Consider the following 13,455-nt stretch of genomic DNA (forward strand, 5'->3'; position numbering starts at 1 on the left):
GATGTTACAGAGTACTGTATTGGTCGTCGTATGGGATCCTGATGCTGATGTGGCCGATGCGTCAGCGCAATAATAATGACTTGTTTCCGATCAATTGGGCTTCGGATCTTCCCATTCGATCTGTTTCGGCCACCAGAATAAGGTGGAATCGCAATTGCTTCCTGTCAGGCTTTGGGCGATGTCGAGCATGTACTATACAGAGCAGGCGGCCATGTCATGTCAGATGGAAAATGCATGAGACCATTGGCATAAGGGATCTAAGGGCCCAGCTGGATATATAATCATAAAACAAGTTGGCGAGCACATGAGCCTGGAGTCAGCCTTAACCTTTCCTCCCCTGCCCAGGCTGATCACGCGACCGGCATGATGGTTGGCCGTGACAGGTCGGGCATGTCCTCGATTGGCCAAGGTGAGAGAATATTGTTGTCGAACCTACTCTGGATACATTGTATAGGATATAGGATATAGGATATAATTAGATCCATGGCTGTGGTCTGGTGGCTAGTTCGCATTCGTATTCGCATTCCCCCGTGGAGAAGGCTCAGCGTGTGTTAGACCGAGAAGAGAGGGTATGGAGAACAGAGAACGCGTATATCTATCTATCCATGTCTACTGTGTATGCTGACACCACAGCTTTTGTGCCATGGATGTACTGTCGAATAACCCGCCGGCCTTTGTGCCTCGGTCGCGAAAGTGAGGGATTTTCGGACAGTCATTTCCTCCGTACTACGTATCCGACCTGCGAATAAGGTAGGCACTAACTGCATGGTTAGGGTTAGGGTTAGGGTTAGGGTTAATGGTACTCAGGTACTGGGTGCTGTGTTAGTGCGTACTACAGGAATGTCACCCCAAAGAGACAGGTAGGCCGAGACCCTCCAGCAGCCAATCATCCACAACAGCTTCGACCCCCGGATTCGGAAGCTTTTTCTACTCACTTCGATATTTGACATTCGACATTCGACATTCGACAACCTTCCCTCCAAGTTCAATAACGCTGGTTGTTATGTGATGGTTGTGACACGCTCGAAACCTTGTCCGCTCTCCTAGCTCCTAGTCTGCCCTCCTACCTCGTCAACCTCAGCCTCAGCTATGAAACAACTACCCGCAACGTTGCTCCTGAGAGCTCTACGCCCACGCCCACGACTTTCTCCTCGGGTACCTCTGGGACGAGGAGGCTCGGCATGCGCCTCCCCTCGTAGGTACGCTTCGACCACTGACAGTCCTTCCACTGGCCCATCACGGTCATGGCTGCTCAATTTCTCTTATGGTGCCACGCTTGCTCTCGGCCTGGGCATCGTCTATGTCTACTTCACAGACACGAGGGCTAGCGCTCATCGCTATATTGTCGTCCCTGCCCTCCGGATGATCTACCGGGATCCAGAAGAAGCCCACCATGCCGGAAATCAAGCATTGAAGACGCTTTGGGATCTGGGTCTCTACCCCCGAGAGCGGGCGGACCTCGACCAGAAAGGTGATCTGGAAGTCGAGGTCTTTGGCCACATCCTCAGGAACCCAGTTGCCACGTCGGCGGGGATTGACAAGCATGCCGAGATCCCCGATGCCCTCTTTGCCATCGGCCCGGCCATTGTCGAGATTGGGGGCACGACACCCTTGCCGCAAGACGGTAATCCCAAACCCCGAGTCTTCCGGCTACCTTCTCAAGAAGCCATGATCAATAGGTACGGCTTGAACTCTCAAGGCGCTGATCACGTGGCATCGAGACTACGGGACCGAGTCAGAAGGTTCGCTCATTCCCTCGGCCTAGGGAATGACGAAGCTGCAGAAAAAGCCGTTCTGGATGGCATCGCTGGCGTACCTCCTGGAAGCTTGATCCCTGGCAAACTTCTTGCGGTCAACATTGCCAAGAACAAGATCACTCCGGAGGATGATGTCGAAGCTGTGACCAATGACTACGTGTATTGCGTGGAACAACTGGGCCCCTATGCTGACATCCTGGTTGTCAATGTCTCCAGTCCCAACACTCCTGGACTTCGGTCGTTGCAGCAGGCCGACAAGCTCCAAACCATCTTGAGCGGCGTTGTCAAGGCCGCCCATGCTGTCGAACGACGAACAAGACCTGCCGTCATGGTCAAGGTGAGCCCGGACGAAGATTCAGACGTCCAGGTTGCCGGCATTTGTGATGCCGTTTGGGCTGCTGGAGTCGATGGGGTTATAGTGGGAAACACTACCAACCGAAGACCCAAATCCTTACTACATTTGGCGGACTGGACTCCGTTGGAAGAACAACACTTGCTCGAGACGGGCGGCTTTTCCGGCCCTCATTTGTTTGACCGCACAGTCGCCCTGGTGAAAAAATATAAGAAACTATTGGCAGAGCGGCCTCCGTCTTTGAAGCCTGCTCAGCGACAAAAAGGCGCCCTGGAAGCAGAAGCCGGGAAAATCAAGGCTGAGCTCGAAGCCAAGTCAGACCCGTCACCAACATCAGAGCCGGATGCTGTTACTACACCGATAGACAATGGTGTTGTTGCTGTCCAGCCTATTACCGAACATCCTTCTTCGGACCAGCAGCCTCTGGTTGATCCACCACAAGAGCGTGCTACTGATTTGCAGAGTTCGCCGGCGGAACAGGACACATCAGATGCTGCTACTCAGCAAGTGGAAAATCCATCCACACAGCCACCAGAGGTGTCCGCCCGTCTCGAGGCAATTCGAGAAGACCTGGACCGACTGCCCCCAAAGGAACAGCGAGATGCCGTTGACCAGACAGAATCAGATGGTCAGCCAAGTTCTACCGACCAGCCGAAAGTCATCTTCGCAACTGGTGGCATCACGAATGGCAAGCAAGCGTTGGAGGTCCTCAATGCAGGTGCCAATGTTGCCATGGTCTACACTGCCCTGGTGTATGGAGGGGCGGGCACCATAACAAGGATGAAAGACGAGATGCGGGCTGAGATGAAACGTCCCGCGGGAGAAGCACACCCAGGAGCCCGAAAATAATGCCAAACTAAAACAACTTGAATCTCGCCCACTCTATTGTGGCTGCTCCAGCTCTAGCGTGATGGTTTTCTGTAAAATTCCCCTGCCACGGACATCTGTCATCCCCTCCCCAATCAGGCGGAACCCGCATTTGCCCAATAACCGAGCGCTTGCCGCATTCTCCGCGTCGGTCCTGGCTCTCAACACCTCAGGCTCAGAGACCACGGAATCTGCATCAGATGCAAATGTCGATGTCGATGTCGAATCTTCGCTTTCGATCACCACTTCCCGCCTGGGCAATGCCCACCAAGCCTGGAGCCATCGCTGCAGTGCTTCAAAGGCGTATCCCTTACCCCAACTTTCCTTCCTGAACATGTACCCAAGTTCCGGAGGATCCAAAATATGACAGCCGAGAACACCAATGACCTTTCCTGGACTTGTCAATTCTTCTACCGCATAGTTGAAAGTGATGGCATCGTTAGGGGGTAGAAATCTATTCATCCAGACTTGAGTGACTTCCCGGTCGGCGTCAATTTCCCCTGTGCTGGTCCATTTCATCACCTCGATCTGCGTACGAAGGGCATGGAGGTCTGCCAGGTCAGACTGTCTAATAGGCCGCAGGAAAAGACGCGTGGTGGTTAGAGGTGCAGCTGGAGCGAGGAGAATTGGTCGGGTGGTTTTCTTCATCTCGGACCGCAAACGCCGCAATTGAAGGATAGGCTAGACTCGGTAGACTACCAGGTGGACAGCATACTACATATGTAGATATGGAACGGGCAGGACAGGCAATATCACTGCATCAGAAACTCATGTCGCTTAGCCTGGGGGATTGAATTGGCGACATTAGAATAGAACTAGTCCTGGAACAGCTAGAGCAAGACCGTTCTTGGCGCTCGGAAAAGTTGCATCTTTTCCGATAGCGATAAGAATATTCCCCAGTCACCGACTAGAAATTTTGTCTCGAAGGAGGACCAGCGGTGCATTTCACTTCCCGCCACGACCAGCCTCTTCCCTCTCACCTCTTCACCATCGTCCTCAAGGGTCAGCCGGCAAGATGAAGACCACTTGGAAGGACATTGCACCGGTCCCGACCTCTCAGGAATTTATCGACATTGTCCTCAGTCGAACACAACGGCGACTGCCCACTCAGATTCGCGCAGGCTTCAAAATCAGCCGAATCAGAGGTTAGATTTTATCAGACAGGAGACATGTCCGGCCATCCTAGCTAACCCATATGTCCAGGTTTCTACACCCGAAAAGTCAAGTTCACCGCCGAAACCTTTAGCGAGAAGCTTCAGGCCATCCTTGAAGGATTCCCCCGCCTGCAGGACATCCATCCTTTCCACAAAGATCTCCTCAACACCCTCTACGATGCCGACCACTTCAAGATCGCGTTGGGCACTCTATCCACCGCCAAACGATTGATTGAGACGGTCTCCAGAGACTACGTCCGATTGTTGAAATATGCCCAGTCCTTGTTCCAATGCAAATCTCTCAAGAGGGCCGCCCTGGGCCGGATGGCCACAATTTGCAAGAGATTAAAGGATCCTTTGGTCTATCTGGAACAAGTCCGACAGCATCTGGGTCGTCTTCCAAGTATCGACCCAAATACCCGAACACTACTGATCTGCGGCTATCCTAATGTCGGAAAGTCGAGTTTTCTGAAATCCATTACCCGCGCCGACGTTGATGTGCAGCCTTACGCCTTCACGACAAAGTCGCTCTTCGTGGGACATTTCGACTACAAATATCTGAGATTCCAGGCCATCGACACGCCGGGTATTCTCGACCATCCACTGGAAGAGATGAACACGATCGAAATGCAATCAATTACGGCGATTGCCCACTTGAGATCCGCCATTTTATACTTTATGGATCTCTCTGAACAGTGCGGCTACTCTGTATCTGCACAGATGGCCTTGTTCAATTCGATCAAGCCACTGTTTGCCAATAAATTGGTCTTCATCGTGATCAACAAAACGGATGTGACCAAACCCGAGGATCTTGACCTCGATCAACAACAAGAACTCAAAGACCTTTTGACGCAAAACTCCAACACCGAGCTTCTTCAGTTGTCATGTGTCACCAGCGAAGGAGTTCAAGAAGTCAAGAATACCGTCTGTGACCGATTGATTGCCGATCGCGTGGCTGCCAAACTGAAGGCTGGTCAAGCATCTCAACCCTCAGACGCCGATGCTCCCACGGGCCGCCTTGGCGATCTTCTCGCTAGAATTCACGTGGCTAGACCTCTTGCAGGCTCCGTCAGCGAGACGTACATTCCTGAGGCAGTCAAGAACGGCACGTACAAAAAATACGACAAGTCTGACCCTGAGAGGCGAAGGCTGGAGCGAGATGTCGAAGAAGAAAATGGTGGTGCTGGTGTATACAATGTCGATTTGAAGAAGATTTACGATCTGGCTGACCCCGATTGGGCTCATGACAAGATTCCGGAATTCTTCAATGGGAAAAACGTCGCCGACTATGTTGACCCGGACATTGAAGAGAAGCTGGCGGCACTGGAAGCAGAAGAGGAACGATTGGACGCCGAAGGGTTCTATGATGAGAGCGAGAGTATGGAAGACGAAGATGACGCCGAGATTCGCATGAAGGCCGACTTGATCCGAAACAAGACGACGCTAATCAGGAACGAGGCACGGATGAAGAAGAGTCTCAAGAACAAAGCACACATCCCTCGAGCCAAGAAATCCCGAACGTTGGGCCAGATGGAGAAGCATTTTACCTCCATTGGACTCGAGTCGTCCGCCACCGTCGACCGAGCCCGAGCACAGATCCGCAATGTCCGGCCTGGATCTACAGCGGGTGATGAAATGGACATTGATACACCTTCAGCAAGGGCCCGATCTGTGTCTAGGGCGCCCAGGACCAACCGGCTCACAGACGGATTGGGCTCTAGTGCCACCGGAATCACCGACCCCGTCAAGCGAGAGAAGGCAGCACGCATGTCGAAGCTCAGTCAGAGAAAGATGAACCGCATGGCTCGGCAGGGTGAGGCTGATCGGCACGAGACGGCGTCCTTGCCGGCCCATTTGCTCAAGGGCAAGAGATCGATGGGATCTGCCAGATCGCGATAGATGGACGCAAGACTACGATTGATGATGGCAACGACGAAACTACTGCCCACGACAGGCCCGTTGACTCAGAGACCTCGCCTCTACTGTTCACATTTCCCAGGTCCGAGATCAAAGCACCGCGCTAGCGCGTTGCCGTCACCCCAGACATCCGATGGGAAGTTGCCTTGACTCGAAGTTGAAGGAAGAAAAGAAAACCAATGGATCCAAGTCTGTTTTCGTTGCATTTTCTCTTACCATGAACACTGCAGTGAGAGTGGCGACCGGGGCCTGGAACCTTTCTTCTCACTACAACACAGCGGCGCTGGCAACTGACCAGCTGGACCAGCTGGCGATGTCAACGCGCCGTGGAGGGCAACCAGGCCAGCAATTATGCCGTGTAAATGGACTGATGCGGACTGGGGTGGATGAAAGGTGATGGAGAGTGGACTCGGTGTCTCATAGATTGTGTCGTGATGAAATGCTTGAACAATTCAAAAGGCGCAGGAAAGGAAAGGCTCTCGAGGGCAAGAGCCACCTTTGGAATCTACGGGAAGGCGCCGGGGGACCGATGGACTAGAAACATTTATCTTCAGACCTGTTCGCTCTGTCCGTCTTTCCTCCTCATCACACTATACTGCAAAAATTTATTGACATGGTTATTTTGTTCTAGCCCTCTCGGCCCCAAAGCCATTGTGGTCTTGTTCAGGAACTGCTATCTAATTCACTTTTTCCAAAGCCCTAGCCCTGACTGTGGCCCTTGCATAGCATCCGATTGAAGCTGTATTCATTGTTCAGTCGACCGTGCAAGCGTCAAGAGACACTGTGCCCCAGACCTCTCTCTCCAACCCTCCTTCAGATCCATCCCGTGGGCCTTTGGGGGCGAAGCCGGTCCCTCATTCCGTTCCCCCACCAGCAAGCTTGAAACTCATCACTATGGTGCCTCCCGATTCGCAAGACGAAATCAACGAAGCCGCCGAGACATTGGCGAGCCTATCCCTGGACACTGCCAATTCACCTGAGGCAACTAGGTCAGACGAGAAGAGCGCAGGCCCCCCAGCCCCCCCAGGCCCATCTAGTCTACGGTCAAAGGTCGTCAATAGCTACGTCAATGGTCTGATCGTTAGCACAACCGTCCAGGCACGCCGTGTCAGAGTGAAGAGTCAAGAGTTGCTGGAGATGATGAGCGAGCGCGCGCCGGACGAGGACGATGAGATGGAACTAATGGTGTCCGAGTTCCTGATCAAAGCCAACCTCTCCAGGAGCCAGCTGAAGATCAACCAGAACAGAGCCTTGTTAGCCTTGGATGACTAGGAACAAAGTGTCAACAAGGACGACGCGGTGGAAATGGCAAGGATGGAGTACTCGAGAAAACTTCAAGCCCAGCTGCGGAAAGATATTGCAGCACTTTCCACCACCTGGACCTCTCTCGTGGTTAAGATGGCGACACGCCTCCTTGGCCCGACCGGATTTGAGGACTTTGACTTTAGCCAGACACACAGCTCGGCAGAAGAGGAGGCCATCTTTAATCAAATCACGAACCAGCTCCTCACGAGGCTGGCGAAGATTGTGGCGGAGGAGGGTAGGGGATATTTTGGACCGTTGGAGCGACTGAGCAGCGAGAGTCAGGAAGACGAGAATGCCAGTGTCTGAGCTCATTAGCAGCTCAGCAATCAGCAGCAATCAGCATGGATTTCAACCTGTACCATTGTAATACACTTATACATGCGAGGGTGTGAGAAACAAGAGCCGTGTTGGTCAGATACTGCTATCCAGAGTAGATGTCCTCGATATGTTCAGCAGCAATCCAACTTGGTCATTGATGTAGGTCCAAGCTCATCTGTTCTAGGGCACTGCAACACAAGTCCAGTCCCAGTCCTCCTCGTAAAACGTTGTTGGGGACGGTCATTGTGGACGGTTCGTTGGTCTCGGCCGGTGGCAGGATCTCTCTGGAGAACAGAGCAAGGAGAAGAAGGTGGACTGGCACTGGATCGGATCCCTGTGCCATATGCCATATGCCATGCTGCATACGGTATCCCGGTTTATCATGATCAATTGGCCGCAGAGGCGGGAGGCTTACCTGGCTCCACATCACGTCGCAGCTCGTTTTGCGGGGAAGAGGAACATACACGTCGACGGCGGCGACATACAGTAACTAGTAAATTGTCATGGACGTGGTTGTGGGTGACCTGCTGTTCTACCCGCGGCCGCCACCGCCAACGCCATCTCCATTGCTGTCGTCAGCAGCGCAGGAGCTCAGCTCAGCACCGTGACGTCCGTCGTGATTACGCCTGAGCAGGACCACGACCGTGACCATGACTGACACCAACGACCACGTCCAGCAAGCTCAACCTCCCCTTCCACTTCCACTTCCATCCCCATCCAGCCCGTCCTTCGCTCACCATCCCCGTCCCCCATCATGGAGCGGCTCTATGGACGGCACCACCATCCATGCATCACCAGGATTTTCGCAGAAGCAACAGCAACAGCAATTGCAACAGCAGCCGCAGCAGCACAGCCGCAAGAGGTCGGCTGACCACCTCCCCTCGGAGCCGCATGTTTCACGCAAAGGGCGGGCTTGTCTGGCCTGTCGCAAGCTGAAGATCAAATGCGACAGTCTAGAGCGCGGCGATGCCGGGTGTTCGCGCTGCCTACGCCTGGGTCTGGACTGTATCACTTCCAAGCGCATGAGGGTCGGTTTGGAGGACGATGGCGACAACCCTCACCCCTCCATCGTCCGGCTTGACCGTGCGGTCGAGGACATTCTCGCACATCTGAAAATGCCGCCCTTGCACTCGTATCTACGCACTCACCCATCCCAGCCGCCGTCACAGTCACAATCACAAGCTACGCATCCGAATCCAAATCCCAATCCCAATCCCAATCCTAGCCGCGGCGAAACCAACCCGCGGACGACACGAGAGAGCTCGCGCGAGCCCAATGCCGAAGATGTGCATGAAATGGCCCCCGCGCCCATGGGCAGTCTCTACGAAGTGACCCAGCTCAACACGCTTCGAAGTCGGTTGAGGTACGGCGATCCCGCCCGACGCAATTCGCGCAAGGATATGGAGCATGATCTGATCTCCATGGGCGTCATCACCGACGAAGAGGGAGAGGAGATGTTCAAGTTGTTCAAGACCTCGTTGTCGCGCTACCTGTTCAACGCCACCATCCACGAATCCCGCTCATTACTGTCCGTCCGCGAATCGTCCACCTTGTTCTTCACCGCCATCATCACCGTCACATCTCTCCACATCCCCGGCCAGGAGCAAATCCACGCTACCGCACACAAGCAACTCCGCGACTTAATCGCCGCCTCTTTCTTCGACCGATTCCACACGCTCGAGGACATCCGAGCCCTCTGCCTGGCGGCGTTCTGGCTGCCCAATCTGAGTTGGAAGCTTTCCGGCCATTGCGTCCGCATAGCGACGGAGCTCAATTTACACCAGGCCTTCTACAAGGCGCTATACTCGGCAAAACCCTCCGAGGCGGATCGAGAACATGCCTTTGAACGTGCCCGGCTGTGGTATTTGTTGTATGTGCTCGACCACCACTTTAGCATTGCTTATGGCCGACCGCCTGTCACGGCGGAACTCCAAGCCATCAAAGAGTATGACGTGTTCCTGAACGCCCCCGAGTGTACCCCTTCAGACCATCGCGTCTTGTCGCAGGTTGCCCTATTCATCATCCTCAGCAGGGCGTACAACCATTTTGGTCTGGAGGCGGAGCGGCTGATGGATGGCGACCATGTCACCCTGCTTACACACCAGCAGTTTATTGAGGACTTGGACCAATGGAGGTATCAATTCCGCCACGCCCTGATTCGGGATGCCCACGTTGGTGATTATCCAGCGATCGGTACGTTCTCTTTTCTTCATTCTTTGACGTCTGTCCTCTCTTTTCAGCTCTGATCACATCCTAGAGATATGCAATAGAGACATGAACTAACGAGCTCTTGCTCCATTTTATCTTTCAGGTGTTGAACTCCACTATTACTTTGCATCCATGATGCTCAACTCTCTGGCCCTCCGCGGCCGCTCACTTGTGACCATCTCGTCGACCTCGACGCTCCCGACCTCTCTCCGCCCATTAGCATCGCACGCCATCTCGTCTGCCCACCAAATCCTGGTCATTGTGCTGGATCAGCCCTCCATCCGAGACTCCATGGTTGGCGTCCCTCTGTATCTGCACACGGTCATCGCTTTTGCTGTGGTGTTCTTGATCAAGATGTCCTCACGCTGGACCGGAATCGGGGTCAATATCGACCCGGAAGTCACAACGAAGCCGTTGATCGAGGCCGTCATTGAGCTGTTCCGTAGCTGTCGTGCAGGCAAGGGCCATATCCTGTACGCCATGGCGGATGGATTTGAAAGGCTACTGCGGCGGAATCTAGGCGATAGAAATGGGAATGGACAAAAGAACCTGACGACTGGGAACGACATGGCTGCACCCGGACCTGTCCAACATCCAAAACGGCCACAACAACGAGACGAGGAGAAGGAAGAAGAGGCAGAAGAAAAAGACATCTCAACAGTTGGTGTCGGGTCATTCACGCATCAACAGCATTTGTTGTCAGAACTTCCGCATCAGCAGCACCAGGCCCCTGCCCAGACACAAGCACAAGCACATCAGCATGTCCCTGACCTTTACGGCCTTCCGGGGATACAGGGCCATGGCCATGGCCCTACGACCTCACCCGACGTATATATGGCCCATGAATCCGAGCCCGGACTCGGTCACGCGAATGAGATGACGAGCAGAGGGCTTGGAGCCGGAGCCGGGGCCGGGGCCGGGGCCGGGGCTGGATTATATGGCGGCTGGCAAACGGAAGACGACATGCTATGGAGCATGGGCATGGGGTATGATCTGTTGGCGATGGCGCCGGACGTCAATGCCCATGGGCCCAGCGGGTTTATGGGATGGCCTGGGTCTGGGTTGGTGTGATTGTCTTCTACAAGGGACCCAAGGGACCCCTAGGGTCTTTGACCAAGACTGAAGAGGTGGGACTCGTCACGAGTCGTCTATTAAGACATGAACCTGTCCTTAGTATTGTACTGTCCTATCTATACCGTCTTGCAGGGTGCTGTGCACACCGAACAGAACAGGTGCCAGGAACATAGGTAACATACTAGGAGCATGCCCGAGTCTCTCACTCCCATGTATGTATACGCTACGCTCACGTTCACATAGTCCCCCTTCTTTTCGGACCAGTCGAGATCTCAATCCAGTCCACTCCCCCGCTAAGATCATCTCCAGAAGAAGTTCCTGACGCATGGCATGGCATGGCATAGGAACCTGCCACACTCACCGCCACTGCCACTGCCACCGCCATCTGGATCGATCCATCCCAGCATTTCATTTCATTTCATAAGTCCAAGGTACCTCAGGTAGAAGATCGCTTTTCCTTCCACAAGCTCAAGGTATCTAAGGGTGGAAGCCATGGCTTTCCTTTCATAAGCCGAAGATACCTTAGGTAGAAGCCATGCTTTCCTTTCATAAGCTGAAGATACCTGAGGTAGAAGCCATGCTTTCCTTTCATAAGCCGTAGGTACCTGAGGTAGAAGCTATGCTTTCCTTTCATAAGCCGTAGGTACCTGAGGTAGAAGCCATGCTTTCCTTTTATAAGCTGAAGATACCTGAGGTAGAAGCCATGCTTTCCTTTTATAAGCTGAAGATACCTGAGGTAGAAGCTATGCTTTCCTTTCACAAGCCGTAGGTGGGTAGAGAGCACCCCACCAGCAAGTGAGCAGGTTTATGCACCTCTTGACTTCTGACAAATGGCGACGAGGGTGTAGTTAGACCGCTGACCCTAGGCACCTATACTTGGTAAGACCGAAAGCAACGAAATTGAATTTCAAGATGATTTCGCTCGTGACGCTCAGAAAGAAGATCTGGGATGAAGATTGAAGACCAATCTAGTCGATGTCGATGTCGATGTCGCACAATTTTCTCTGCACGATCCAGCTGAGAGGAGGCTTCTATGAGCTGATGTCCCGGCGCTGAACATAGAGAGCACTATGGCGGGTGGGCGATCGGCTTCCCTTGAAGCATTGTCGGTTCGGGAGTCATCCTCGTCAGAATGCTGGCGTTCGCGGCTACCCCTAATCGCGCGGTCATTCTGTAATCATCATCCGGGCTGGTCTAGTGGCCTTAATAAACCGCTCCAGACGGTCGAGAGTCGTGCTTGTGTCATCCAGCTGGTTTCCGTCGTGTTGGACTGCGGTGTCCATAAAAGCTCGACGGTGGCCTCGGCGTCAAATATCGTCGCCGTTCTCATACCGGTAGCTCAGCATTCCTTCTCCCCCTTGAGATCTTTTGCAACGCCAGTTGAAGGTACGGCCCCACGATGGGGATGTTGCCTGCGAACGAGGCAATGGTGGCAAAGAAGTCTCCAAACAGAACAAATATCCCATATAATTCGACCAGGAACCCGACTAACGGCCACCGAATCAATATAAGGAAGATGCCGGCCATGAAGGCTGCCGTGCCTTTGAGCTTTTGACGTCGGGCAAAGAACATGAAGGTCTTGTGGAAGCCAATGATGAGGGTGAGGCCGATGAGGAAGAGAATCTGCGAGTCGGATCAGTTCGGCGATCCCGAGTCTGGAGAAAGGGGACAAGTCGCACATTGCCCATTGCCAGCCTGTAAACCGAGTCAAGTCAGAACAGAACGCCATGGGTTCGTTCCACAACAGATGACATACATGGAGCGATCAAAGAACATCAGCACACCTCCGAACAGGAACAGTCCACCTTGCACAGTCATGTCAATATTGGTCGGTGGGTGCATGGTGTAGGAACCAGGCGTATTTACCTCCCGAGCAGAAAGCCACCCCGATCTCTGTGCAAGTCAGCCTTGCTGCTTCTATGCGACAGCCTGGAGCACGGGGAAGGAGGCATACTCTGTAAATCTGTGAGCCACATGCTGGGCATGGTTGCGAGTTGGTCTTCCAATTCAGGTTGCAGGTACTGGTGCTCAGACCCGGGCGCAGGTGAGCTGCTTGATGTACGGGTACAGCACTTGTAGCCAGGCGGGGCTTTGCAGTCTCAGGAAGTGCTCACAAAGGGCAGTGGACAGTCAAGGTGTGAAAACAAGACACGGTAAACTGCGCAGAGAATGGTGGAACTGTCCTCAACGACAAAACGAACACAAGGGGGTGGATAGGTTGTGAGATGGGACTCGCATACTAACTGAATTGATGCGCGTCTCGTGTTTCGACTTAAGTTCGCCGATACGCCGACAGCGCCAAGAGAGTGTCCGCTTCAGGGAGAGGGTCTCGCCGCCCTACAATAGCCATTGATAGTCCCCCAGTCCCGTTTGGAAGTACGGATACAAAGTATAGATAGTAGATACCTGATCTAAATGTGGTAGGGAGTTATAGTACATATATATACTCGGTCTGGACAGGGACAGGGACAGCGCAACTATGTGTATGCTGGGGGTAGCCCTG

General features: G+C 53.5%; 7 protein-coding genes across 7 annotated transcripts; 5 read left to right on the forward strand and 2 right to left on the reverse strand.

Moving 5' to 3' along the window:
- Positions 1–1,181: 1,181 nt before the first annotated feature.
- A1O3_07009 (uncharacterized protein) lies at positions 1,182–2,958 on the forward strand (the record flags this gene model as incomplete). The annotated part of the gene is made up of 2 exons (XM_007737123.1): positions 1,182–1,195; positions 1,221–2,958. The coding sequence occupies 2 exons, from the start codon at positions 1,182–1,184 to the stop codon at positions 2,956–2,958; spliced, it is 1,752 nt and encodes a 583-aa protein (XP_007735313.1).
- A 33-nt stretch (positions 2,959–2,991) lies between these two features.
- On the reverse strand, positions 2,992–3,624 carry A1O3_07010 (uncharacterized protein; the record flags this gene model as incomplete). The annotated part of the gene is made up of 1 exon (XM_007737124.1): positions 2,992–3,624. The coding sequence occupies one exon, from the start codon at positions 3,622–3,624 to the stop codon at positions 2,992–2,994; it is 633 nt and encodes a 210-aa protein (XP_007735314.1).
- A 367-nt stretch (positions 3,625–3,991) lies between these two features.
- A1O3_07011 (nucleolar GTP-binding protein) lies at positions 3,992–6,029 on the forward strand (the record flags this gene model as incomplete). Its single annotated transcript, XM_007737125.1, has 2 exons — positions 3,992–4,121; positions 4,180–6,029. 2 exons carry the CDS (start codon positions 3,992–3,994, stop codon positions 6,027–6,029), a joined length of 1,980 nt encoding a protein of 659 aa, XP_007735315.1.
- Positions 6,030–6,941: 912 nt separating this feature from the next.
- Positions 6,942–7,319, forward strand: A1O3_07012 (uncharacterized protein; the record flags this gene model as incomplete). Its single annotated transcript, XM_007737126.1, has 1 exon — positions 6,942–7,319. The coding sequence occupies one exon, from the start codon at positions 6,942–6,944 to the stop codon at positions 7,317–7,319; it is 378 nt and encodes a 125-aa protein (XP_007735316.1).
- A 42-nt stretch (positions 7,320–7,361) lies between these two features.
- On the forward strand, positions 7,362–7,658 carry A1O3_07013 (uncharacterized protein; the record flags this gene model as incomplete). Its single annotated transcript, XM_007737127.1, has 1 exon — positions 7,362–7,658. One exon carries the CDS (start codon positions 7,362–7,364, stop codon positions 7,656–7,658), a length of 297 nt encoding a protein of 98 aa, XP_007735317.1.
- A 779-nt stretch (positions 7,659–8,437) lies between these two features.
- A1O3_07014 (uncharacterized protein) lies at positions 8,438–10,949 on the forward strand (the record flags this gene model as incomplete). The annotated part of the gene is made up of 2 exons (XM_007737128.1): positions 8,438–9,863; positions 9,982–10,949. 2 exons carry the CDS (start codon positions 8,438–8,440, stop codon positions 10,947–10,949), a joined length of 2,394 nt encoding a protein of 797 aa, XP_007735318.1.
- A 1,329-nt stretch (positions 10,950–12,278) lies between these two features.
- Positions 12,279–12,794, reverse strand: A1O3_07015 (uncharacterized protein; the record flags this gene model as incomplete). The annotated part of the gene is made up of 3 exons (XM_007737129.1): positions 12,279–12,575; positions 12,632–12,647; positions 12,709–12,794. The coding sequence occupies 3 exons, from the start codon at positions 12,792–12,794 to the stop codon at positions 12,279–12,281; spliced, it is 399 nt and encodes a 132-aa protein (XP_007735319.1).
- Positions 12,795–13,455: the final 661 nt, after the last annotated feature.

Source organism: Capronia epimyces (genome assembly GCF_000585565.1).
Source record: "Capronia epimyces CBS 606.96 chromosome Unknown aczIQ-supercont1.6, whole genome shotgun sequence".
NCBI lineage: Eukaryota > Fungi > Ascomycota > Eurotiomycetes > Chaetothyriales > Herpotrichiellaceae > Capronia > Capronia epimyces.